The 26,832-nt window shown below is 40.4% G+C and overlaps 3 protein-coding genes across 5 annotated transcripts; 2 read left to right on the top strand and 1 right to left on the bottom strand.

The window, feature by feature from the left end:
- Nucleotides 1–253: 253 nt before the first annotated feature.
- naaladl1 (N-acetylated alpha-linked acidic dipeptidase like 1) lies at nt 254–8,512 on the bottom strand. The gene is made up of 19 exons (XM_037098353.1): nt 8,254–8,512; nt 7,819–7,991; nt 7,140–7,261; nt 5,715–5,834; nt 4,957–5,149; nt 4,682–4,775; nt 4,481–4,585; nt 4,228–4,313; nt 4,014–4,133; nt 3,840–3,925; nt 3,446–3,509; nt 3,044–3,111; nt 2,857–2,948; nt 2,605–2,698; nt 2,110–2,191; nt 1,608–1,781; nt 1,143–1,230; nt 953–1,045; nt 254–699 (listed from the first exon to the last, which is right to left on the bottom strand). Exons 1-19 carry the CDS (start codon nt 8,448–8,450, stop codon nt 522–524), a joined length of 2,229 nt encoding a protein of 742 aa, XP_036954248.1. The 5' UTR covers nt 8,451–8,512; the 3' UTR covers nt 254–521.
- Nucleotides 8,513–10,254: 1,742 nt separating this feature from the next.
- On the top strand, nt 10,255–18,756 carry erap1b (endoplasmic reticulum aminopeptidase 1b). 3 transcript variants are annotated; one of them, XM_037098349.1, is made up of 20 exons: nt 10,255–10,518; nt 10,651–10,689; nt 11,120–11,640; nt 11,806–11,944; nt 12,141–12,275; nt 12,417–12,537; nt 12,732–12,886; nt 13,092–13,205; nt 13,356–13,487; nt 13,968–14,099; nt 14,445–14,528; nt 14,631–14,788; nt 14,925–15,004; nt 15,106–15,289; nt 15,393–15,549; nt 16,020–16,204; nt 16,381–16,542; nt 16,694–16,834; nt 17,016–17,097; nt 17,384–17,554. In XM_037098349.1, the coding sequence occupies exons 3-20, from the start codon at nt 11,150–11,152 to the stop codon at nt 17,552–17,554; spliced, it is 2,823 nt and encodes a 940-aa protein (XP_036954244.1). In that variant the 5' UTR covers nt 10,255–10,518; nt 10,651–10,689; nt 11,120–11,149. The 3 variants fall into 3 exon arrangements, with proteins under 3 accessions (XP_036954244.1, XP_036954246.1, XP_036954247.1); XM_037098351.1 differs by lacking the exons at nt 10,255–10,518; nt 10,651–10,689 and adding an exon at nt 10,753–10,918; XM_037098352.1 differs by lacking the exons at nt 10,255–10,518; nt 10,651–10,689 and having other exon boundaries at nt 11,150–11,640; nt 17,384–18,756.
- A 1,488-nt stretch (nt 18,757–20,244) lies between these two features.
- On the top strand, nt 20,245–26,157 carry si:dkey-283b1.6 (extensin). The gene is made up of 4 exons (XM_037099516.1): nt 20,245–20,310; nt 21,783–21,877; nt 23,064–23,340; nt 24,734–26,157. The coding sequence occupies exons 2-4, from the start codon at nt 21,855–21,857 to the stop codon at nt 24,893–24,895; spliced, it is 462 nt and encodes a 153-aa protein (XP_036955411.1). The 5' UTR covers nt 20,245–20,310; nt 21,783–21,854; the 3' UTR covers nt 24,896–26,157.
- The last annotated feature ends 675 nt before the right edge of the window (nt 26,158–26,832 follow it).

Genomic DNA, 26,832 nt, shown 5'->3' with positions numbered 1-26,832 from the left:
TGGCCCTTTAAGGAAAAAATTTGGGCACCCCTGATTTAGAGATATTCAGTTATCCTGTCATCTCCTCAGTTTTGTTGTGGTAGTTAAGAAAACAAAGACAGCTTTTTCTTTTATATGCACATGGAAAAATAAGGGAGTGTCTGTACCTTTTTTTTAATTTACTGAGGTGGATATATCACATCATTTTCTTCATTATTGTTCTCATTGTGAATTCAACAGCTGGTGTAAATTTAGAATAATTAAAGCTATAATAACAATAATTGTAGTTCATCTTTAATGAAGTGCTTTAATGAAAAAGATTCATCATATTGAAATATTTTGATCGTGTTACAAAAGTAGAATACATCAATCATTTTACTGTTCAGTGGTGTGCTTTGTTTATTGATTCCTATGTCAAATCACTTAATATCTTTCATAAATAGTCCCATCATGGCCTAACTGGCTCCAGGTCCCTATCTCTTTGAAAAAAAAAAATAAAATCACAGTGCAAGTGCAGTCTCTCTCTCCTCCCTCCTCCTGCTCTATATGACGTCAACCAGTGTGTTGGCGGCACCCGCGATGTTCTGGCTCAGGACGGACAGGTGGTAGTGCACTTTGTCCCAGTCGCTGGACTGTCCTGATGACTCAGCTTTAGCGAAGGCATCAGCCAGACCTGGGAAAGTCGACATGCCGGCACTGCTTGAGGTCCAGATAACATGCCTGTGTATCACACAAGGAAACAGAGAAGACAAGACATTCCTTTCTCCATATGTTTTTTGGTTTTTTTTTTCAAAATTAAACAATAGTTGGAATCTGGATCAAAGTAGCGATCAGGAAATTGGCAGTGGCATAACCCTCTATTCCTCCTACTGCCTTTGCATGCATTTACCTTATGACTGTCAAGTACAAAGCAACAATGAAACTACACATGGCAGCTTAGTTTTATTTTGAGGCTGTCATAAAATGTTCTTACCTGAATGCATATTTATCTGGGAAGGCAAGGGGGTCCAAGAAAGCTCGGTCCAGCAGCATGAGCTGGTCGTTGATCCTTCTGACCTTCATTGGTCTAAGAGAAGAGAGTCGGAGAGAAAGGGGATGGACTGACATTAATTCATATTTGGGCAGCAGAGGAGATAACAAAATATGTATGTTTGTGCTCTTACGTTTCGCTTGCCAGGTCTGAACTGAGGATCATCTGGTCCAGATGAGAAGCTGCACTGCGAAAGCTGGCCACTGCACGTTTTAGTGGCTCTGAAATAAGACACAGGTCAGCTGCGCAGCCTCTCGGCAAAGATTTCACCCTCTCTAACCCTCTAGTAGGAGAAACAGATGTTGTTTCTGTTGTTTGTTCTGTTCTTAAGTGCAGCCAGAAGACATGTTTTTTTAGCACAGATGTCTTCAGGATTATTCTTGTTACAAAGAGCATTTTGGGGAATGCAGGTTCCAGTCAGAGACATCGCTGATGTTAGGTCCAGCGACTAGAAATAATTTAGAAAGTCAATTATTCCAGCTGCTTAGGCCCAAGATGGCCACACAAGTCTGAACATAAGAAAGAAGACTTCAAATTCACTGAATTCTCGTCTTGACATATTGAAATGTAAACTCTTCTCTAACAGTCCTGTCCTTACCCATGGAGATGGATACGGTTTGCAGTTTACTCTGATACAGATCCACTGCCCTGTTGAGGTACATTTCAAGAAGCTCAGCGTAGTCACTGCAGTTGAGTGGCAACACAAGGCTGTCCGCCAATCGAATCAGGACGTTCCCTGCCGTCCTGGCAACAGCCTGGTGACTGAAGAACCCTGAGAGGATGAAGTGTTAGAATCAGTGTTGGGGAAGCTACTTTGAACGCTTTGCCAGCGACTAATTTCTTCACACTGTGAGACGTTAAACTACAGGGAGCTGAGGGAGAATTATCTAGTTTGGTTGTCAGCTAATTAGAAAAATACAGTTGGCAAATTTTACATCAGATGGAGAAAATGACTAAAAACTAAGAAATAAAAGTTTCTTTGTTAAAACAGACCACATTTTCCACAGTTATGACATGAAAGACAGCATAATCTGCAGTACCATGACAGAAAAAGAGATCAGGGCTTACAAGAATCTCCAGTACGTCACATCATTACCCACCTGGATCAATGTACTTTGAGGCGTAGTCAAAGGTGTCGTATGCTGTGTGGTACGCAGGGTAGATCCGAGCATTTGTTTTACTCTGTAAGAAGAAATAAAATCAATCTAATAGAAGTTACATGACTGACTGAATGAGTTCAGTTCACTTCTGATTTCGCCTCACAAGCTCACTAAGGCAGAAAAAAAACCTTTGTCGGGTGACAGCTTGTTTCAAACAAGAGACAAAGTAAGACAGCTTAAGAGGAACAGTGCAGAATGACAGCAAATTACAACAAATGTAAGATTTATCCAATTTACAGGCATGAGGAATGTGTCTTGGACCCAACGAAGGAAACTAAATGACAATAGAGGACTAAAAAAAGAATTTATTTGAGGCCTTAATTTGGTGTCGATGTCCTACTGTACATGAAGCCACTCACATGGTCATTACAAAAAAAAAAACTATTGTAGTAAAGTAATTCAAAGGCAGTAAACTTATGAGGACTTCTGTCATACCCTGTCATATGTGTATGAAATGTCCATGGCAGTGATTCCCAGATAATGGACAAAGGCAGCATAATCGCTCCCTGCTCCTGTGAGGTATCCCATCCTGTTGAAGGAAGACAGCGATAGATAAGGAGTGGGCAAACAACCAATCAATCCTGCAAACTTCCAAAAAACTAAAACTAAAAACCTACATAACTCTTTTCACACGATGCAATGCAAGATGTGGGGAAAAACACATGAGGTATAACTGCTGTCCATTACTTGGGAATGAGTCCATGTTCCGGGCTTGTCCAGTTGGAATATTTGATCCAGTTGTCATACACAGATGTTGACTCCATTCCAGCTGCATTGACCTGGACAACAAACACATTTTCGTGTAGCAGCCTCCTTAAACTTCTAGAAAAGAACCTCCTGGGATCACATAAGCTGTTTTTTTTAAAGAGCTCACCTGTTTTGCTGCTTTGAAGATGACATTCTGTACTGACGGCATCCCTGAAGCTCTGAGAGTGGCATTGGCTGAGGAGTGGAGGACGAATGCAGGTTTTTGGATTAGCATTACCATTAACTCGAACAGCTCCAAGGCACAAGACTGGCAGTCAGTTAACACAAGCTACAGCAGCAGCTATTCCTCGTCATGCATTGTGTGCCGTGAAATAATTCAGAGAGATTCCAGAACAAACCTAGAAACATCTATGCTGAAATGTTAATTTTTAAAAGGTTCATTTTTCAAAACAAGTAGTTGTTGACATAATTTGTCCAACTATATGGCGGCATCTGTCCAGGTGACTGAGACTATTACAAGGCACTGGATGCCTTTATTTACTCCTGGGAGGCAGGAAGAGCTTCTTACCAAAGACAGCTATATCCACATTGATGTAAGCAACAGTCCGTTCACTGAGCTTGGTGAAGTATTGCTGGAGAAAAGACAAGATGAAGGTCATATTTGTCAGTGACAGTAAGTATACAAGCAGTATATCAAATCAGAAAACTTACTCAGTGATTTTCTTAGTGATTGTTGTTATTATTTGTAAACAGGAGTACTCATCTAAAGTTTGATAACATAAGACACCATGCCAAGGATAGCTGTATCCATAAAACCTACGTGTGTTTAAATGAACAACAACAATTGCATTATGAATTCCATTTTTTAAAAGATGAGTGATCTTTCTTGCCTTAAAACAAAAGAAAATAAATATGCATGTTGGTTAGTGTTATGTCTGATCTTGTAGATTCATTGAAATCACCTCTGTGTATTCTGCAGAGCCGATAAGGCCGAACTCCTCCGCTCCCCAGCTTCCAAATATTATTGACCTGCGAGGCCTCCATTTGCCTGCCACCGACAAGAATAAAAGAGTAACTCTTCATTCAGACATATATGCCAAACAATTCGAAGTTTGTTCAGCTTTTAGTATCCTCACCCTGCTTCACCATCTTTCCCAACACTCTGGTCAATTCCAGCATGACCGACGTCCCACTGCTCGGGTCGATGGCACCATGAACCCAACTGTCCCTGTGGTTCCCATAGATCACATACCTGTCTGAGGATGCACACACACAGAGCACAAACAGAGCGATTGCAAGGTGAAAACAGATTCAGTCTAATGGCTGATTTGGCACTGTTTCCAGTCTCACCTGGCTCAACGCTCCCTCTGATAACTCCCATCACATTGGAGGAGTTCCTCAGTTCTCCACGATTGAAGGTGTCCAGTTTCACATCACTGGAAAAGAGGATCCAAGTCATAGGGATGAAAGAAACTATATAGATAGATAGATAGATAGATAGATAGATAGATAGATAGATAGATAGATAGATAGATAGATAGATAGATAGATAGATAGATAGATAGATAGATAGATAGATAGATGAATGAGTCTATCTGGTTACCTGCTGTTGAAAGCAGATGTTTGTTTGAACCCCGGACCTCCAACGTTGTAGGAACAGTTGAACGCTCCCTGCCAATTGGCTGGAGCTGGTTCTCCTCCCAGCTCACTGCAATGACCAATAAAAAAAAAACGTTAGGATCGATTTATAATCAATCATTTTGGCCTGTATTTACTCCTAAAGCAGATATTTCTCATCACAAACCAGATTAGTACGTAGGCATCCTCAAATCCGATTGGTTGAATTGGAATGGGAGGGATCCCTGTGATGTCCTCAACAGGAATTCTGTAGGTGTCCTCTGCAAAAAAAAGTACAGTATAACACTGAGGATTTCATAGAAAAGTAACAATAACATAATAAAAAATGATTTAAAAGTATCCAGCGTTATCTTTATAGGTATGTCCCACCTTCTTGCAGTATTGAGCCAAAGTGCAGCAGTAGACACAATACAAACACCACTGTGAAGTCTGTGTGATTACCTTTGGCAGCCAGGTAGGGTGTGCGCAAGTCTCCATAGTGAGTGTTGAAGGAACCCCTCTCCACTCCAGAGGGAGGCAGGTACCAGGAGTGAGGATACGTCTCATTATTGTCTGACATGAGACCATCGTTGATGTCCAAAGGGTCTGTGTAGACAAGCACACCGATGACACCATAGGGTGCTGCATTGATGGCCTGGATGAGACACATACGGCATTTGTTAACACTTGAGTTTACATCATTTATTTATGTTTTAATTCAACTTAATGTAACAGGCACTACCAGTTAGAGGCATTGCAGTACAACCATTTTCCTACTGATGGATATTAAACTGTACACAAATTATATTATATATATTATTATATTCGTAAAGATTTACCCAACCCTATTCTAAATTTTAACATGGGAATACTTCCTATTTACATGGTGCTGATTGGTGATATGTGCAGTGCAGAGAGTAAGTGATGCAGTGAACATGTGAAATATTTGTAATCATCTCTTACAAGATTCATTAAGAAACTATAAGATTGTAATGTGCAATATTAACACATCTGGTTGTAAACTGTCTGCGTTCCATCGTAAACTTTCGTCTCTTTTTCTTCAGCTGTAAAGTGATGACACAATCACGTGTCCTCCACTATCACAATAAAATGTGTTTGTAATTGCTGTCTCTCTTGTACAGAATGTTCCTGCTTATCATTTTAAAATTACCAAACATAAACATAAACATCATAATAGGTTTTTCACCGTGCAAACTCACTTTAGCAGCCCTGCCTGCTCCTCCATATCTGGTGATAGCAATGGTTCCCCTGAGGTCCATTGTCTTGTTCAACTCCTGGTAGTCACTTGGTTTCCCCTGGTTGGCATACACCAGTTTCCCCTGAAACCATCCGAAAAGTCAACATTGAGTCAATTTGAGCAGTCAACTCATGAACCACTGGCAGGAGTAAGATCTTTTACAAGGAACGTGACCTTTTCACAAGACAAACTCTAATAATCACAGCTGTCTTTTATCAGTCTGGGAGATAACACAAATACACACTGTATTTTTATCACATTTATGAAAAGCAATTCATGAAACTTCTTTCAATGCGCTCTTGTCGAGATAAATCTTTATTTGACTCCTTATCATTTTCATTCAAAGCCTTATTATGGCCTCCTCCACCCCTTCTACAGATGTTCACAGATAGTGATATTACAGATCAACTGGCCTTGTCCATTCTTAACAGATGAGCCCTTTGTTGTTGGTTTATTATCTCAATCTTCATCATAACTTGTTATGTTATCAGTCCTTGATAAGACATGCAAAAGGTTTGAGCCTTAAGGAATCATAGAGTATCTGACTTTGACTGTAAACTAAAAAACATTTAAAAAAAAAAAAAAAAAAGATTAATCATTGGTCTCTTATGTTTTATCCTCTTTCCCTTTCCATGTATTCTTGTTGTATAAACACTTATAAACTAAACCTTCCCCGAAAGCTTATCATCAGGACCATGGACCATCACTGCTGTCAGGTAATGACTTGCCTGTCAGACACACTTTCTGACAGCAGAGTAGTAAAATATGTTAATGAGCCATAACTATAACAATGACTTAGCGATAACTATGCCTTATCTGTCAGATGATGCCTCAAAGGTTAACACAGGTAAACTTGTGCCGTGTAATGCAGGGATGTGACAATCACGTGCTTTTTGTTGTTTCAGTGATTTACTTCTCAGAGGTTGTGTGCACTTCATATAAACAGGAAGTTCCATAAACGCAGACTATCCTTTTATCCATCCACTGTTCTACCCATCCGTGTAAACAGTGAGAAAATACTCTAAATAATCTTCAGGCTATATGCAGCACTTCAAGGTCAGAATGACTTTACTCCATGGGGCCCTTTTTGTTCATCCCAATAAGTACATACATATTAGAGGTCCCTTTATCAGTATGAGCACAATAAAGTACAGACTCATGAATCCTTTGGAGTAATTACAAGTAAGACTGAATGATGAATAGTTATTTTAATGATTTTTGCACTGAATGCCACACCACTTTTTCAGTGACTTAATGATTGGCAGTGTGAATGAGTCGGATAAGGGATACCTTTACTAATCAGATGTATAAAGCTCTGCCTGGGGCTGTCAGGGAGCTAAAGGAGCTTTGAATAGATTTTCAGATACATCAGGATGCAGCTCTTTACCTTTGGGTTTCCAGGAGGGGAGTACGCAGCGTACGGCTGAACCACCTCAGGATCATCTTGGTCGGCAGTGTAAGGCTTCTCTTTCTCTCTGGCAGTGTATATGACGGCATCTGTTGGACTCACTGAAATGGAAACAACTCGTGATGACTGATCATCCGTTAAATAAAGTGAAACTCTGGCAAAATGAAAACCCGCTCAGTGTTGTCAAAACCTGGGGACTTTTATATATTAATTCCAGTTAATTGTGGTACGTCGTGTTGGGGTTGGAATTTAAATGGTATTTCAAAACAAAAAAGAATGAATTCCAGATGAAGCTGATTTTGACGGGAAACATCACGAGCCAAATGTAATAAATTCATGAATGGCTTGAGGACTTTATCTTCCCTGGCATATACATGCAGATCTTTCAGATAAATGAAATCCAGTTTTACAGCAGCTTTCATAGCAGCAAATCAGACAGTACATCACATGTAGTAAAGGATGATGATTTACTCCATTCCTTCATCTATATTGTAATGTTGTGCGAGACCTGCCTGCTACCAATTACTCAATATTCATAAACACTCACAAATTGTGTTGAAAGGCAGATGAGCCAGTGACTTTAAGCCTTTTTAAACGTGCTGAACAGAGAGGGATGGTGTGACCGTCTCTTCTTTCACACATTCAGAGGTTCACTCACCTACAGTGACCTTGTTGGGGTTCTTGGTGTCGGGGAAGGAGAGGTAGACCATGTACTCCTCTCTCCAGGCATCGTCCAGACCGGTTTCAGGGTCCCGCCACCTCTCCAGCATGAGCTTCACTGTCTGCTCATCTCCAGGTGTGGTGGCCATATGGGGCACTTTGGTCAACTCCCTGTGGAGGAAGGTGAGGTTTCAGAAAATCTTAATTAAGCTGGATGTTTCATATTGTTCTGCCCAAAACCAAACATGTCTATAATAAGGACTATTCAAATAATAATGCTGATTATGCTTCAGTTTATTCAGAATGAGACACCTCAGTGTGAAATATGAAAGCTGCTGTTTATAGGTCTCACTTTTGTGTCACTTGATCAAATAAACAAAGACAAAAGACTGACTGAAGAACAAAATCTAAATTTAAACCTTCATCAACTCACCTAAGGTTCTCTTGGATCTGGATGTTATCAACCTCAGACAAGAACTTCTCAATGAGGGCTTCGTCCACATCCTTCGCCACATCATTCACCCAGGACGGTGCCGAGCTGCCCTTGTCGATACCAAAGTGGCCGATCAGGATCCCTACGGTCAGCACGGCAGCAGCACACACAACCGAAACCACCACCTTTAATATCATTCTCCTCTCTGTTTCCCTTCTCACTGCACCTGAATCTGCCTGACAGCGAGCTTTCTCCAAAGGTCAGGAATGTGTTAGTGTTGCTTCTGAGGCCAGGCCCAAATGATCACTGCAACACCGGTGCAGCTGCAGAAGACCTCCCATAAGAAAGAGACATGCTCATTGTAAAGTTTACTCGTTAATGTTTGCAGATGGGATGGACTTTATCCCTTTGTGTGTCTGTGTTAGGTCCATATAAATCCATTTATTTTGCATGTTAACACTCAAACAGTGAGTGTGGACTAACTATTTGGATTTTAAAGAGATATTCAGTGGAGTTTCTTTTATTTTGTCTAAAACTTTGGATCCTCGCCAATTTCTTAAGTTTCTGAAGGGAGGTTATGCATGCAAAAGTGACCCTATTCAGAGTATTAAGTACAAGTTGACTTTTACGAGCCAAACTGTCTTTTCAGCTTTGTATAATCCTCTGATCTGCTGAACGAGTAGTTGTAACTACTGCACCACAAGGAGATTTTCGTGGTGGAGCACGACATTCCATATGAAACTTCTTTGATGATAGTCCCGTGAAAAATTGAAAACTGCCCAAAGGAAACCACTAAAACTTCACTCTCCCTTAATCATTTGTGTATTTATGATGTTTTGAACCGATTTAGAGAATTTTTATTTTTGTATCTTTGAACTGTTGATCCATTGAATTCATTATTCACATGTTTTGTTTAATCTTGAGGACAGATGACAGAAACAAACTTCTGTATCTTGTTTTACCATTTAAAAAAAATGTAAACCACAATTGCCTGCTTGTGTAAAATTTGCTGTAAAATCGTTCTGCCGTGCCTAGCACTCACTACTGTATCAGTCTAAGTGTCTCAGCAGTGACACTGTAGTGGTTTCTGCCAACCCAAACTGTTGGTATTCACCGACCTGTGAATGCAACTCAGCTCTCCTCAAGAATTACTTACCGATCTAGGTGTGTTCATGAACAGTAACTGATAAATTTCAAGTACTCTGACTTTAATTTCGGCCCGTCATCTGCAGGTACTGACCTTTGTTAGGTATCTTTCTTCTCTGGGTCTGATCACCAAACAGGTCAGAGTTAATTCCACCTGAAGCCTTCCACCTCTGAGTTTCTCCCATTTGACGTGAACCTGCACAATAACACTCTTTATCGGCACATCATCCTGCACAGTATGATCCCAGACATTAATTAATTCAATATGTTAGCAAAGTCTCATTTTTTTCGTTTACAACACAACACATAACTGACTGGCAAAGGTTCAGCACCGATTACATTACACTGATTACAAACTCAATATCAATATAATTTTCAGCTTTCTCTAGGTTACATTGATAGTTACTACCAGCCATTCATTTGTTTTCAGGATTTTAACCCTTTGTTTACATGAAGCCACTGTTTTTTAAAATGAAAAATATGTATACATATATAAATATATACATCATTGTATTTTATGGTAGTTTTTGACATGGAACATTTTTTGGTACTAAATTTTATGCTGTAATGACAGGGGGATGGAGGGAAAAAGTGTTAATGGCACATAACATTGTATGAGAGACATAATATGTGAGCTGAGGTTGAAATTTAAAAGAAATGGAATGTATGCGATACTAATACAGACAAAATGATCTAAAATGAAAGTTAAAAAGACATAAAATGTGTTAAGAGTTGCTTGAGGGTTTACATCTTCACTTTCACTCAAAAATGACTTCTGGGTACTTTTTACAAACACAGCATGAGCGACGACTATCAGACTATCGAAACAATGGCGCCCTCTGGTGGTGAGATGTACAATTACAGTGCGTGTCAACACGGAACTTCCTGTTCACAGTTGATGTTTCCTTCAGTGTCCTACTTTCAGACCCTGGTGCTCTTCATTAATAACCCTGGAGTCAGGCAGTTGTGACTTTGCAGCACACATTTCCTCTCTTGTTCTTTATAACTCCTGCATTTCCTGCGTAAGCCGCAGACATGAAGAAAAGATGTCCTGAAAACAAAAAAGCATCTTGTCTGTAGCTCACAGTCGTGTCACAGCAGCTTCAGGACGTATTGGCGGTAATAACAATAATAATGATAATAATAATATTACTATCTTCACATCTATCGTGTGTCTCTGTGCCGTTTACTGTTTCTGTTTCTCCCAACATGCACCTCTTCCTACACCTCTTTCACTTTCGCTCTTGGCAGTATTCGTTCCGAAAAAAACTGCGTGCAGAAGACGACACAGTAAGTTGACCATTTGTAACACACAGCGCGAGAACTGTCTGATATTAAGAGTGGGGGATAACTGTAGGGATAACAGCCTCGGCTTTGGCCAAATAAGAGTTTTTCTCGATGTGGTTTCGTGACTGTAAATGAATGGAAATGTGTGCGACGTCGGAGGTGTCGCACTTCCTGCTCACCTGTCGTGTTTTTAGCTTTGTCATCGTCCTCTTCACTGTGTGTTGGCGTGGAGGTAGTTTGATTAACTATCCGTCTATCACTGAGTTTTTAGAAGACAAATGAGGCAGATATTAGGCTTGTGTCACCAACACACTGAATGCATTTATTTTGAAAATATTTGAAAGTGAAAGACTTGTGTCCTCAGGTCCTCCGGGAAATAAAGCCACAGTAAACCTGATCATAACAGTCTGCTCGTGTGGTATTTGTGTTACAGGTGACAGGATTTCCCGCCTTCGTTGTCACCATGTTTGTGGCTCCTCTCCTGCTCTTGCTTTTCGTCCCCTTTCCTCCCTCATCAGGGGCGCAGCTGCCAAACCAAGGACAAACCAAGAGTGTCCCCATAGCCACCAACGGCCAGCCATTCCCATGGGACCGCATGAGACTCCCCAAAACCGTCTTCCCCCTCCACTACGACCTGACCATCCACCCCAACCTGACCACCCTTGACTTCACCGGCGTGGCTCGCATCCAGCTGGACGTGCGGGAAGACACCAGCACCATCGTTCTCCACGCCAAGCAGATGGAGGTGTCCAACGTGCTGCTCCTGGCACCTGAAGGCGTGCGGCCCCTCCAGGTTCTGGAGTACCCTCAGTTCCACCAGCTCGCCCTGCGGTCGGACTCGGTGCTGACCAAAGGTAGGAGGTATGAAGTTCACCTGGAGTTTGCTGCTAACTTGTCCGACAGCTTCCACGGCTTCTACAAGAGCAGCTACCGCACCAAGAGCGGGGAAGTCCGGTAAGAGCACAGCAGCTGATGTGATAATAACTTGTACAACACATTTGCAATGATAAACAGATTTTAAAGATTGCTACACACAGCCCCTTTAATTATCCTTGGTGTCTTCTTACACTGTGTCCGTAAGAAAACATTTATTTCACTATATTTTATTTACTTTTTTAGGGTTCTGGCCTCGACGCAGTTTGAAGCCACCTTTGCTCGTGCGGCCTTCCCCTGTTTCGACGAGCCGGCCTTCAAAGCCAACTTTACCATACGGATTATTCGAGAGCCACGTCACATTTCCATATCCAACATGCCTAAGGTACACATTCATGCAGCGATACCAGTTTTCTTTGTTTAAAGTTCACAAGTAATTATAACAAATAACAACTGGTTGGTGAAATTGAGTTCTGCCTTCGTCTTGAGAAGCGTTAAGATATTTTAAGAGGTCCTAATTCACCGTACTCTGTGTTTAATTGACCTCTTTTTTTCCCATTTCTTTCACTTGTGTTCCTCAGTTGAAAACTGTCGAGTTGCCAGGCGATTTGCTGGAGGATCACTTCGACACCACTGTGAAGATGAGCACTTACCTGGTTGCCTACATCGTGTCTGACTTCATGTCTGTGAGCAGGACCACCCAGCATGGTGTCAAGGTGAGGAGGACAACAGAGGCTGACCATGCCGTCATTTAGCGCTCCTTCTTACTTTGTCTTTACCCGTCTTTTAGCCTCGTGAACTGTATTTTGAGGAGACGGCTTTTGTCTTTATCGTGTTCTCTACTTATTTCCCAACAGATTTCGATCTACGCTGTACCAGAGAAGATCGACCAGACAGCCTACGCACTAGACGCTGCTGTGAAGCTGTTGGACTTCTACGAAGACTATTTTGATATTCCCTACCCACTTCCCAAACAGGGTCAGTGGGAATACATGTTATTGGAGAAGCAATTGCTACAGTTTGTTTGGAAAAATTTGGTTTGTGTTGTGATATACATACTTCTGCTGAACTCAGACAAAGAATCATCATAAAGAACCACCCTGTGACCTCAGTTAACCATTGAAAAAAGTTATTATATTTAGTGTTTATGTGATTGCTGTTCCTCCCTGCAGACCTGGCTGCTATCCCTGACTTCCAGTCAGGTGCGATGGAGAACTGGGGGCTGACCACCTACAGAGAGACAGGCCTCCTCTTTGACCCTGACAAGTCCTCAGCTTCAGACAAACTGGGCATCACCAAGGTCATCGCCCATGAGCTCGCTCACCAGGTAGACGCTTTGCATATTTTTGGAAAATCTGATTTATCATTCTGTACAAGTGTAGTTGCTTCACTATCATGGTTTCATTCTACAAGCTGAGGCTAAATATCAGCATGTGCAGTTGTTACAGACCTGTCACATCCAGAGTCTTTAATTCTGTATTTAACAGGACTAAACTTAAAGATGCATTGGTATTTTAAATTCTTCCATCCAGTGGTTTGGCAACCTGGTGACGATGGAGTGGTGGAACGACCTGTGGCTCAATGAGGGTTTCGCCAAATTCATGGAGTTCATTTCTCTGGACATCACCTACCCAGAGCTGCACGTGGTGAGAGCTTAGCATAGAGAACTGATTTCTATCTTGCTTTGAGTCTGCTGTGTATCATGTTCTTTCTTTTTTTTCTATTCATACTCTCCATCTGCCTCCCCAAGTCAATTTAAAAAATGTGCTCCCCTAAACACACTTTCTCTCTTCCAGGATGACTTCTTCTTGGGGAAATGTTTCGAGGCCATGGAAGTAGACTCCCTCAGCTCCTCTCACCCAGTCTCCACCGATGTGGAAAACCCCACACAGATCCAGGAGATGTTTGATGACGTGTCATACGACAAGGTCAGGCTCATTCTGCCAGCAGAGTAGCCATTTGGTGTTCACACACTTTGATATTGGAACTCTCTGTGCAAACAATCATCTTGGTTCTTGGTATAAAGTAGACTCATATAATGTAATGAACAGTATTTTTGTGTATATTCTGGCACTTGCTGCCTCTTTGGGTGAAAGATTATGATGGTGAAAAGGGGTAAACATTGTTTGTTGTGCCGTACTACCAGACTACAGACCAGTTTCTTTCCTCAGGCTCCTTAGTTGATCCTCAGCACTCAGCCATTAAAAACACTTTCAATTTTATGACTTAGACCAGTGACAGACATTAAGAGGAACTATAATATCTTCAAAACCAATTAAAAGTTCCTAGTAGTATGTGTCAATCATCATTTGCATAAATGAGTTATTCCCAAATGTGCAGGCAAACAAAACATAGTGACACATATTTGGATAGCTTTTTTTTTTAACCTGCTTGTGTGTTTTTTTCAGGGAGCTTGTATTCTTAATATGCTACGAGACTTTCTGACTCCTGAGGCCTTTGAGATTGGCATCATCCGTTACCTCAAACGCTACAGCTACCAAAACACTGTCAACAGCCACCTGTGGGAGAGCCTGACTGATGTGAGTGATTTGTGTATTTGTGTGTGTCTGAGTATTGTTAACTGGTTGAGGGATACACCGTAATGTTTGGCATTTATATTACAGCTTAAAACCAAGTGCTTTCTGGTCAAATTGTCCAGCTTTGTCTCAGGCCAATAACAATGACACACCAATCTTATTTATAACAATGGTGTTGCTCCATAGACATTTTTCAAGGGACGAGTAAGTTCATTTTACTGCTCATGTGAGCCTCTAGTACCGTTGTAGAAGCATCATTCAGGCTCTGCCGTGTTTGAGATGAATGTGCCTGCCTTTGTTGGCACTGTTATAATTCACTGCTGAAATTTCTTTGTTGCTTTCTACCAGATCTGCAACTCAGATGATCTGGACGAAGGTCGAATGAAACACGTGGAATTCTGCTCCAAGCGCGACCTCCAGTCTGGAGCCGCTGTATGTTTTCACCCTTCGTAGCAACTGTGTTAAACATGGCCCCCTCAATCTTCTTGCTTCATGTCACTGTTTGTCATGTTAAATCAATTATTGTGTGTGCAGAAATGGTACTCTGGCGATGAGCTGGACGTCAGGGCCATCATGGACACATGGACGCTGCAGGAAGGATTCCCGCTGGTCACTGTGGAGGTCAAAGGTCGAGAGGTCAGGCTTAGTCAGGAGCGCTACCTGAAGACTGACGACCCCTCCCTCACTGAAGGGTAAAGTGTCAGATAGAGAATGTCACAGCAGCAGACACAATTATACAGTGTCAGTCACTGCAGAAGTCTCTTTTCCTTGATAGTTTAATTCTGAATAGTTGGATAACTGATTGTTTTCATCATTGTGTGCTGATAGATTCCTCTGGCAGATCCCCCTGACCTACATGACCAGTGCATCCAGCACCATCCACCGCTTCCTGCTTAAGACAAAGACTGGTGAGTGGTGACGAAGCTTATATCCATTTATCCACATTTTATACATGAAAATATCGATCCTACTTCACGTAAGAGCTTGTGTTTACTCCTCCGACATGCAGACGTCCTGTACCTGCCAGAGGAAGTGGACTGGGTGAAGTTCAATGTGGACATGAGTGGCTACTACATGGTCCACTACGCAGGCGAGGGGTGGAACTCCATTATCAAAGTGCTGCAACACAACCACACAGCCCTGACCAGCAACGACCGTGCCAGCCTCATCCAAAACGTCTTCCAGCTGGTCAGGTCCGTTCAAAGATCCATTGCCCTGTGGTTTTTAACCCAGCCAAATGCAAAAAAGATGAAATGATAATGCTAATTCAAACCCTGTGTCGTGTTTTTGTTGCAGTGTAGGGAAGGTGAGGCTGGACACGGCTCTGGAGCTGTCTCTGTATCTGTCCAAAGAGACAGAGATCATGGCTGTGACGCAGGGCTTTGGAGAGCTTGTACCTCTCTACAAACTGATGGAGAAAAGAGACATGGCTGCTCTGGAGAACCAGATGAAGGTTAGCGAAGGCAACGTGCATGTCATGTCACAAAACAGACTTATCTTATCTTATGGATAGTGTTGAAGAATGTGTACGGTGAGCATGCATGAGACAGACAAAAACAGATACCTGCTCATGAAAAAAACTGCTCCATATTTCTACTGGAGACCAAACATCTGAGTCATGCTTCTCTGCATAAGTACTGAAAATCTTGAAAAACAACCGACCATGCACATGTTGTTTAAGCAAAGTGCTCCTTGTCGCTTCTGGTTATTCAAACAGAATAAAATTCCTTTTTGGCATTGAACCTGATAATACAAACAAGTTGAAACTCTGCTTTTTTATGATCATAATAAAGATTGTTTTAACAGTTTATCATTAATGTTATCATTTTAAAATCTTCATAAAATCTATAATCAAATGTAACTGGTGTCTAATTGACAACCCTTCCAGCCCTGATTGAGACACTGACTGCAAGTGTTTCTCAGGGTTACATTGTGGAACTGTTCCGGGGACTGATTGATCGGCAGGAGTGGACTGACTCTGGATCAGTGTCAGAGCGAGTGCTGAGGAGCTACCTGCTGCTCTTCGGCTGTGTCAGGAACTACCCTCCCTGTGTAGCCAAAGCTACAGAGCTCTTTAACCAGTGGAAGGACTCTGATGGCACCATGAGGTCAGGGGTCACAGTCCTCAAAGAACACACCAACAGTCTCCTACAGATAATTGTTCTGAAGTCCTCTTTACAAATAACTGTCTGTAGTCATAACTGAACTCTCAGTGTTGAAAAGCTCTTGTTTTTTCAAGCTTTCTGAGAGTTGTTACTAAACTCAATGCCTCCTCTGTTTTCAGCCTCCCTGTTGACATCACTATGGCTGTTTTTGTGATTGGAGCTCGAACACCAGAGGGGTGGGACTTCCTGTTTGAGAAGTACCAACACTCGTTCCAAATGTCTGTAAAAAGCCGCCTAAAAAGTGCGATGACCGTCACCCCGCTGAAGGACAAGCTTAAATGGTGGGTACATTATATTGCACCCTTTCTTTTTATGCTCTCTATCTCCCCGTCCTCTGCTCTCTCCCACTGATTTCTCCGTTTCCATTTCTTGTTTCCCTTTCATTATCCCCTTACTCTTGCTCTCCTCTTTATCCTCTATTCCTTTCTGCAGGATGATGGAGCAGAGCCTCAGTGGTGAGATAATGAAGACACAGGACCTCCCAGATGTCGTCGTCGCTGTCAGCCGGAACCCACATGGCTACAAACTGGCCTGGGACTTCCTCCGAGCCAACTGGCACACCATGATCAAGAAGTCAGTCAGCACTGTCATGCAAATACTGCATATACATACTCTAATTTTTAAAAGATGTGCTTTTTTACCTTGTCATCTTAAAGAGAGACTCAAAATTGGTTCCTTTAAGCTCCAAACAGTATCAGTAACATAACTGTTTTGAAAAAACTGCCAAGCTCACTTTGAATACTGTTTGCTTCAGATTTGACTTGGGCTCTCACACCATATCATACCTGGTGACCGGCGTGACCAACCAGTATTCTACCAGGGAGATGTTAGATGAGGTAGGGAAGGCCGCGTGTCCATTTTTGACCACACTGTTGGGTTTAAAGTATCTATTGAAAGTGTTTTCCTGTTGCCTCCAGAACCTGGCTTATTATTTTGACCTCATCTCAATATATTTTGTTTGTAAATAAGTGTAATTCCACTCTTGGGGCCACGTCCCACACATTGTCCTTGTCTCCTATGTTTACTTCTTGCTGTCATTTTGTTCCATAAATCCAACCCTTATACCGGTATAGTGGTTTGTAGAAAAAATAATGCAATGTTTAAATCCACCTCTGTACTCAGGTGAAAAGCTTCTTTGGCTCCCTGACCGAGGAGACAGGCTCAGAGTTGAGGTGTATCCGGCAGACCTACGAGACCATCGAGGATAACATCCGCTGGATGGACACTAACCTTCCTCTGCTGCAGGCCTGGCTGGACAAACGCAGCCGCAGAGCTGTCCATGAAGATTTGTAACCCCAGCGGAAACAAAAACATCTGGACTAGACAATTATGTCCATTATTAAGACGGAAACTGTGAGAGGTGTGGTTATGAGGCAGCTTGATTTTAACATCTATGACTCCTGACTTCCCCTCCACAAATGTGAACATTTCAAAAGCAAAACTACCAAACAGACAAACAAAAACCTTTGGATCCTGTGTAATATCAATGCACATTATCAATCACCCACACCTGACTGTCCTGACTTAGCACTTGCGTATCAACACTTGACTTGTTGATATGCAAGTGCTATGTTGACTTACATAACAATGAATGTGCTACATCTGTAAACTACAGCTGAGTGCTTTTCAATGGGGGTGTTTCTCAGGTTTAAAAAGAGATCTAAGTAATGATAGATTTCCTTAAAGAACCCCCAAATGGCAGAAGTTTGAGGATGTTTTATCTCACCTGACCATTTGTGCTCGACGCTGTTTGTGTGCGTTGGTTTTTTTAAAGTGTGTGTTTGTTTGCGTGAAGTGAAGTGGGTATGTGTGAGTTTTTATCTAAAGGTTCAAGATGTTCAACAATGAGTGGAGTGTTTCCTATGTGAAATTTGTGTGAGATTTTAGTCATGCTGCATTTTCACTGCGGAGAACAACAACATAGATATTGTAAGTTGTTGTACAAGATTAGATTTTTCTCTAAATGTTTAGGTACCAGACCACTTGTTTTCACATGAAAAACAAAACAAACAAAAAAGATTCCCTGTAGAGGAAGAAGCCTGATAGCCTTAGGCCTTCACTGAGCTGCAAAATGTGGGTTATCTACAGCAGCTACATCAGAAAAATTTCTGAAACGATTGCTTTCTACAAAAATTACGCTAATGCACTTGAATTATAATAGACTTGAATATGCTGAAAATTCAAGATCCCCGATGACTGTTTTGCAATGTTTGCCTGAGTTTCCAAATGTTGGGAACATGAATATGGATTCTGACATCACTGGTCACTTTCTTGGTAGCATTCTTAACTTTATTTTACTTCCCATATAGATGAGAAAGAACGTGATCTGTCAGGAAATGTGTTGTTACAGAAACGTTTTTGGTTTATTCAACTCATAAATGCTATATGCCACTGTAAAATCCCTCTTTAGGATGACAGGATTCAGAGCAATGCTGTTGGTTTTTGTAAGGAGAGTATTGGGTTGTTTTATTAAACATCGGACTAAAAAAGTTTAATTTGACTTTTCACATTTTTTACTGTCTTCTATTATTTGTGTTCTGGGGATATGGTTAATCCTTCCTTGATAACCCCTGGGAGTGGATGAAACCTTTGTACCCTTTCACCCTGATCAGCAGGTCTACACCCAGCCAGCAGTAAAGATTACATTTCCTGGTTTGTGGGCTAATGTTGCAATCATTTGGTTGACCTGTGTTTCTATTCGGTCACACAGACACTAATACGTAACATCAAGTTTGAGCCAGTGACCAAACCACCTGAAGAGTATTTGTCCGTAAAAGGGAAGCCAAGTTTTATACATGAAGATTTGGCAGTCACAGCAGTTTCCTTATGTCCTGTGGTGCTCTGGAAGACATTTCTCAAATCTGTGAAGTTAACCTCTGATGATGTCATTGTGATGTCAACAGGGGTTATCTCAGCTTGGATTAGAAGACAAACAGGGGTGGTGTGGGGAGTTAATGAGACGTGGGGGTTGAGTTCCATTACGGAAAATGTAGGTCGAAAGTGTACTGGGGCTTGACACATAATGGGGACTTAAAATAACAATGTATCTACTGACTATTCTTTTTGGTAGGATTTTATTTTGATTTCTCGAAATGCATACACTTTCACATCAACAAAGACCCACATTATAAAAATATTAAACAAAAATTAAACTAAACAAGAATAACATCTGACACCACATATTTACCCCATAGATCGAACTCAACTCAAAGCTCAGTATTTCATATCTGATCAAAATAAATTAAATGTGTTTTATATCAGTAAACATACACATACGATATATTTATGTACAACTTAAATATTGGACACAATACAAACCTCTAGATTCTGACCACTCAGTTGATGTCCCATGAATTCTGATCAAACTCTTCTTCCACAACATTTTAGGGTGTATTACAAAATGTGTTAATAGCTGTCTGAGATGAACACCATGTCTTCACCTGTCGCTTTGACTTAGGAGCACCAGTATTGACTGTCTGCTCGTGTAAACATTGAGGAACGTCAGTAAAAGTGCCCTTGACTTGGGAAACAGGCTTATTGTCTTCCTTCTCTCTTTTAATGTAAGTTAGTGTAAACAACTTTAAACATTTATTTTACTCCTCGGCTCTTGTCTCTACGAGGCCCTTTTGGGAAAGATGGCTGTTACTTTAAATCTTCTAATGCTGCCATAAATTCTACCGATGGACCTTTAGCCCAGCCTAGTAAAACGCACTGTCCCGCTGATAAAAACCCATGCATAAATTCATATATGTGAGAATATATATGAAACACATAGCACCTTTGTGCATAAGCTAAACATGCAAGACAATGCCGACTTACAAAAGAGTACTTCAGTTTCTAAAGGGGGTTTCAGGGGCTTATATAGTGTACATGCTGCGCTTTGCACTCACTTAAATGCATTTCACACACACACACACACACACACACACACACACACACACACACACACACACACACACACACACACCGCCCCCTCATAAGCACACCCACTGCATTCTGCTCCAGTGATAACCATTGTACACCTGAGGAGAGTCGTCTCTGGACTGAAGGTAAGAGCCTGCAGTTGGTTTTTCAGCTTCTCCTTAATTTTTTTATTCAAATTTAAGCTCATTTCAAATCAAAATTGAATGGAATCAACGTATCTCCAATGAAGCATACTGGGATCTGTTTATTAGTTTAGTCAGTGTTTACAGACCGGGGCCCTGCTCCAATGTGCTTGCTGATCATGTGTGTATGAATTTTGACCTCACCTTCCTCGCGTGACTTCTGTGGTCTTTTGTTTGCGTGTTTAGTATTAAAAATCTATGCTGCATGTATGAAGTGGTGAAGTTTGACTACCTAAAGAACAGATTCAATATCATGTTGAGGACAAACCACATATTTTAGAAATTATTACTTAAATAAAAATATTTTTAATCTGTTGAATGATTTTAATCTGAAAAGTAAATAAAGCTGTCAGATAAAAGTAGTGGAGTAAAATGGGCAATATTCCATGTGAAAATGAATACTAATGATATATAATGTCTTCATTTTGCTCCTTTCTTAATAAGGTTACAAAGTGCTTGTACAAATAAAATAATTAAAAAGAAAACTACATAGATAAGTTACATTTAAGATAAGCTGAATTTCATGTAGACCAAGCTACTACCTTAAGGGTTGAAAAAGGTTGTTCTATAGAATATTTAATGTCAACAAGCAATAAATGTAAACACTCAAGTAAAATACAAGTCCAGTGCTTGAGTATATGTTCAACTAACTAAAAGTACAGTTGGCAAAAGGTCAGTTTTTTATTGAAAACGATGAACGCTTGTTATCACGAGGCAGGAGCCCCATGTAACTTGTTAACACTTACAGCCTTGCACTGTAAAGTCTGTTCAGTTTAGTCTGTGTGCATGACTCATGATGAACAATAGAAACTGTGTCTGGGACACCTTTCAGGGTGTTAATAGTTTCTCAACCCTCCTTTGAAAACAATGCATTTCTTAAACATCAACTTTTTATGAGCCAGGATCAGACCTCCCCTCAGCTTCATGTTTTAGTTTTGTAAAAGGTCTGCGTTGGTAAGGAGAAAGAACAATCTTCTCAACCCAGCCGTAAAGTTTTATGTTAAATTTATTTCAGACCACTGATATCGAGGCCCCTGACCTTCTTTTACACCATTAGCTAAGGCTGTGGCTCACCTGATTGGTTTCAAAGCGTAGTGGAACAAATCTTATCACCAGACCTTTGCGTAATAACACCAACCAGTTCAGGTAGGCTGAATGATTGTAAACCATATAAGGTTACCACAGGACAAACTAATTCTCAGTAAGAGTTGGGATGGGCAATTAAACATCCTTGGACATCCTGGGCAAAACATTTATGAGTCCCAAGTTCAAAGTATAATTCCTGGAAGAGATCAAGGAAGAATCAAGATGTGGTAACTTTAGCTGATTATCACAGAAACACATTTTTTAGATAAGTAAAGCATGAAATTCATGACAGAATTTAATATGTAGTGTTCTCCGTGTTTCCCCTTCAGGTTCATTCTGTGGTTTCAGCGTCTGATGCGTCCATTTTGGTCGATTAAAGGCTTATTAACGCAGCGCCAAGGATGCCATCTGAGTTCTTTCTAGAGTAAGAAATCATTTTTTTAGTATGTTTCTTTGGTAATTAATTAAGAGCAACATTATTTAACATTTTTACCTTTTAATTTAGGGTTGTCTAAAGATGCAGTGATGGGGGGGTTTGCACTATTTCAATTGTTAATGGGACTTTCTCAAGAAAAATCACAGATTGACACCCAGGACATTTTCAATACTTATAGAAACGTCATGTTAATTTTTTTTGTCAAGATCTTCATCATCATTTTGATGTCACAGTGTCTTGTAATAGGGTAAATGTGGTCTCTGTCTCAGCACTATCATTTGTTTTTGTGCTACTGTATGTCACTTCAGTGACAGGGTAGGATCACAATGTTACATACATGTTTAGCTCAAGACATAACACTGCTATGACTTTTTGTTTATAGTCAAAACCTACACTATGTCTGACGAAATGTTACAGACCTTGAATTTGTGTTTACGATGGTGGTGTTGCACTCAGAAACTGCGGGGGGCGCCAAATCGCAAACAATTCGAATTTCTACATATTGTAACTTGAACTTGTCCTCTGTTTTGTGGACACTGATCTTACTCCCTCAGCTGGTGGTCTCACAGACACAATAGCTGTCTTTACAGTGGCCTTTACCACAAACAGAACCTGAACTATTGATTAAGGTGACAAAATGTCAAAATGACCATAGAGCATGATATCCACACCAAACACAGCCATATAATATGTGTTAATATGTGTTTGGAGGCCCAGTCAACTTCTTAGGCTGTTAAATCTGTGTTATCCCTCTAACGACCAAACTGTTGTAACATTACAGTGACAGAAATGTATTTAAACGTATATGGGGTTTGGGAGTGGTTGTGTTTCGCTGCTGTCAACACCAATCACAGATTCAGAGCATAAAAGAATCCCTCACATCACCATATTTTACATGTGTGGTCTCTGAGATCATAAACAGTAGCAAAGCGTCATTTTCTTCCTGAAACAGGTCATCATTTATCTTTACGAGCACATCTACATCAATAATGAAGTATCAATAAAACAATAAAACCAGTGTGTCTTTGAGCTCTAACAGGGCCGGGAACACAACATTTAAAACTTGTTAAAACTTAACAGTCACAACTATCCCGGTAGCAAATATGATATCACCATATGCATGAGTTTCCCACACTCTCCCTAACTACTTCACCCATCTCCCTTCCCTTCCAAGGATCTTCCTGGGCATCCTGGGCTTCGGCCTCTCCATCCTGTTTTGCACGACGTTCTGCAGGGCTTGCAGTCGTTTCAGGGAGGAGCAGATAGAGAGGGAGTTGTGGAGGCGCAATGAGCAGGAAGCGCACCGTAATCCAATCTTTTTCATCCCCTTCCCCCGAAATGGTTCAGAGAGCGAAAGCCAATACAGGGTGCCACGATACAGCGAGGAGGTCCAGTCACCACCACGATACAGCACTGCTGCTTACTGTGGGCCCCCACCTTCCTACAATGAGGTGAATATAGAACAAAACGCAATGAAACATTCTGATGTAAAAACTTTTTTCTTACACTGATAGACTACCAATCTTGTTATAACATTTCACACATTTTCACAACAGATTCACTAAATTGTTATAACATAACATGTTACACATTCAAAGATATTTTCCCGTTAGGAAGATATTCTCACAATGAGATTTAATGTTATAACATGAAATATTTCATATTATAACAAGATATTTTTACCTTCAAACAAGATTTTTTCCCTGTCATAATAAGGTTTTTTCACCCAACATATCACATTTCACATTCAGACAGGTTGGACATAAAATGTTTCACATTATGAAATATTGTCACATTAACAAGATATTTCCACGTTATGACAAGATATTATTGCATAAAACTATGACCTTATAAAGTAGCATTATCACAATACGTTTTAATGCTATAACATAAAACAGTCCATGTTATAACAAGATATTTTCACCCACTAACATGTTATTTTCATGTTAAAAGATGATATTTTCAAGTAAGATTACCACATAACACATACCACATAACATTAAATGTCTCACTAAATGAATACATTTTCAAGTTGTAACCAGACATTTCTTCATTGTATTATCATGTTTTATAGTAACGTTGTGTTCTAACAATGTTCTAACAACAACAAATACATTTTAATATATGAATCACAGCAAGATATTTTCATGATGTAAGAAGATATTTAATGTTTTATTATCACATCACGGGGCGGCTGTAGCTCAGCGGGTAGAGCAGGTCGACTAGTGATCGAAAGGTCGCTAGTTCAAATCCCGGCTCAGGGCAAGGCTGAGCTGCATGTCGAAGTGTCTTTGAGCAAGATACTGAACCCCACATTGCTCATCAGTGAGGGCCCTGCAATGAGCTGGCGACTTGTCCAGGGAGTACCCTGCCCTCGCCCTGAGACAAGGCTGGGATTGGCTCCAGCAGCAACACCCCGTGACCCCATGGAAAGGGATAAGCGGTTACGGATAATGACATGACATGACATTATCACATCACAATGTTTGATGTTATAACAATGAATCATCACTTAATATAATGAAGTACCTTCTCATAACAAGACAGGTTTGTGGTGAGTTTGTATGATGTAACAATGTGAAAACATCTAATGTAAAATTTTAATAATTTTGTTTAAACTAGACACATTGTTACATGATACTGATTTGTTTTTCCTCTGTGGTGTGACAGCAGTAGGCTGCTGTACGATACAAAATTAAAACCAGTCGGACCAGGATGCAGCCAATCTTGTCCTGTTTTGCCTTCAGGCAAATTCACAGCAAAAGTAACACATAAAATCTACCTCAGTGTGTATTATATATATAATTTGAATTCTAACTTTGTTCTTCTTCCCATGTATTTCAGTTGGGCATTAAGCCTGAGGATCTTCCCCCGGCATACACTGAATTTAGCGCTCCTGGGTATCCCAGCACACCGCCACCCCCACCCCCACCACCACCACCTCCATCCCCACCACCCCTACCTCACACAGACATGGTTCAACCACAAACAAGGTCACAACAATAACCCCGGACCATAACACTGTGCCTGTGTTGATGTCATGGACATGTTATGTTTTTGGTCCTGTTTGTTTGCAATTAGATCTTTTCATTTCGCAGGGTATCTCAAAAAACACTTTAAAGGTATTTGTGAAATTTATTGTTAATTCAGGTGCGCATGTGAATCCAATGGTGCCACCGTGTGGCTATTTATGAAGCACATTGTTTTGGCTCATATCTCCTAGAATATGATGATTGTATGTTGTTTCTGGAGAACTCCTTTTACCAACGTGTGTTAGTTCCAGCACAGATTTACCTTTAAATGTTTTCACACCAATTTCTTCACACAAATTATTTTTATAAAATATTGGATACATTTTGTTCATAGGTGAAACAACATCATTGATTTAATCCCTTACCATTGTATTAAAACTTAAAACTCACAGACAGGATTTAGATAATTGCCAGAAATCACAGACACTTTCACTACTCAGGATCAGACTATCGATGTGTGCATTTAAATGCAAATTATGTGCATGTATTTATTAAAAATGAAATGTTTAGAAGATCTTTCAGCCTCAGGAATATTTGTGCTCTCTGAGTGCTTTCACATAATATTTAGTTTATGTGTAATACATAATGACACACAGGATGTAGCAGTTGTTTTAGGTAACTGAATGATGTATTCATGTTGCATTTAAACCAACTTTCTGGAAGCCTTGATGGTGACTTGTTTTCAGTATTGAAATTGGATTATACATAATTTATTTTCTTCCTTTCTCTGTTGTCCTTATTTTTTGGTGACACTATACACATATGATGCTTAATTTGTGGGTCTCATTGTATTTAAGTGAAAGCTGAAAGCTGTATTTTAAGGTCAGTGTTGTGCTGCGTCTTCAGTCTGTACCAGATGAGAAAAATATTGCGTGAACAACCTGCTCTGAAACCAAGAGCGCTGCCTTTTCTGTGTGAGACTTTTATTTAAAACTTTAAGCAATGACAACACTGTAAATGTAAAGTGTAAATGAGCAAATTGCACAACAGAATGGTTTAAATCTCAGGACAAGATGTATAATGATACATACAGTAGCTGGTCTACTAACAGATATCTGGATAGAAGGACAAAAACGTGTGTCACTCCAAAGATATGTCTGTAATATCACACATGGACTAAATGTATCTGTATATATTTAATTTTGTACTATATTTTCCATGTAAATATAAGATGTTTATAATGAGGATATTATCATACATTTTTCCAATAAACAATAAATACAGCATTCTAACTGATCTCTTTGCTGTGTAATAACATGTATGCATGAGAGCCTTCCTAAAAACCTTGCAATAGGCAAAATATCTTTGCATTATTGCACAGTTTCCCCGAGTTGTCCAGCAGAGTCCACTCTCGCACCAGAACTGTGACCGACTGTACACACCTCCCCCAGAAAATTCTTCAACAATCAGTCTTCACTGTCAAATAAGCTTTAGTCAGCCATGAATTCACAAGATCCTTCTTCTTCTATGTGCACATTTTTCATCATTATTTACTCACAATGTGTTTTTCCTCACTTAGAATGGCTTTCAAACTATACTGAACTTTTGTATTTGCTCCTATTTCTCATGAGTTGGACTTATTTCTCTCATTTCTTAAGGAGAAAATGAGTTACTAATCACAGTAGATAAGTGCCTATGACTCTTCATTTTGAGAGAAATAAGGCTCCGTGTTCACAGAAAAAAGATGATCTTTCATATTAACTCAGTAAACTCAGCAGCTGGACTGGATGGTGTTTCTTGATATTTCTCTCACATCCAAGAGGTTTCTTCAGTTCCATCTAACTGGAATGGGGTTTCTTGCTGAAAGGGTTCACATGTGGGTGTGCACCCTTACTGATTCATTAAGGTCACATGAATTCTGAGGTGTTAGAGCCACATGTGACTCGCTGACCCAACTGGCATTCACGAGGG

This window comes from Acanthopagrus latus, chromosome 5 (genome assembly GCF_904848185.1).
Source record: "Acanthopagrus latus isolate v.2019 chromosome 5, fAcaLat1.1, whole genome shotgun sequence".
In the NCBI taxonomy this organism is placed as follows: Eukaryota; Metazoa; Chordata; class Actinopteri; order Spariformes; family Sparidae; genus Acanthopagrus; species Acanthopagrus latus.
The sequence above is the reverse complement of the archived record's forward strand: the minus strand, read 5'-3'. Positions and strand labels throughout refer to the sequence as shown.

What these genes read in the sequence shown, in the direction of transcription:
- naaladl1 (XM_037098353.1), bottom strand. Translation starts at nt 8,450, where the DNA reads ATGATATTAAAGGTGGTGGTTTCGGTTGTGTGTGCTGCTGCCGTGCTG. An exon ending in TGTGGATATAGCTGTCTTTG is followed by an intron (nt 3,112 to 3,445) that starts GTAAGAAGCTCT and finishes TCCACTCCTCAG; the next exon opens with CCAATGCCACTCTCAGAGCT. An exon ending in CTCAAAGTACATTGATCCAG is followed by an intron (nt 1,782 to 2,109) that starts GTGGGTAATGAT and finishes TCATCCTCTCAG; the next exon opens with GGTTCTTCAGTCACCAGGCT.
- erap1b (XM_037098352.1), top strand. Translation starts at nt 11,150, where the DNA reads ATGTTTGTGGCTCCTCTCCTGCTCTTGCTTTTCGTCCCCTTTCCTCCC. An exon ending in CCTACCCAGAGCTGCACGTG is followed by an intron (nt 13,206 to 13,355) that starts GTGAGAGCTTAG and finishes TCTCTCTTCCAG; the next exon opens with GATGACTTCTTCTTGGGGAA. An exon ending in CCTGCTTAAGACAAAGACTG is followed by an intron (nt 15,005 to 15,105) that starts GTGAGTGGTGAC and finishes TCCGACATGCAG; the next exon opens with ACGTCCTGTACCTGCCAGAG.
- si:dkey-283b1.6 (XM_037099516.1), top strand. Translation starts at nt 21,855, where the DNA reads ATGCCATCTGAGTTCTTTCTAGA. An exon ending in CCATCTGAGTTCTTTCTAGA is followed by an intron (nt 21,878 to 23,063) that starts GTAAGAAATCAT and finishes TTCCCTTCCAAG; the next exon opens with GATCTTCCTGGGCATCCTGG. An exon ending in CCCCACCTTCCTACAATGAG is followed by an intron (nt 23,341 to 24,733) that starts GTGAATATAGAA and finishes CATGTATTTCAG; the next exon opens with TTGGGCATTAAGCCTGAGGA.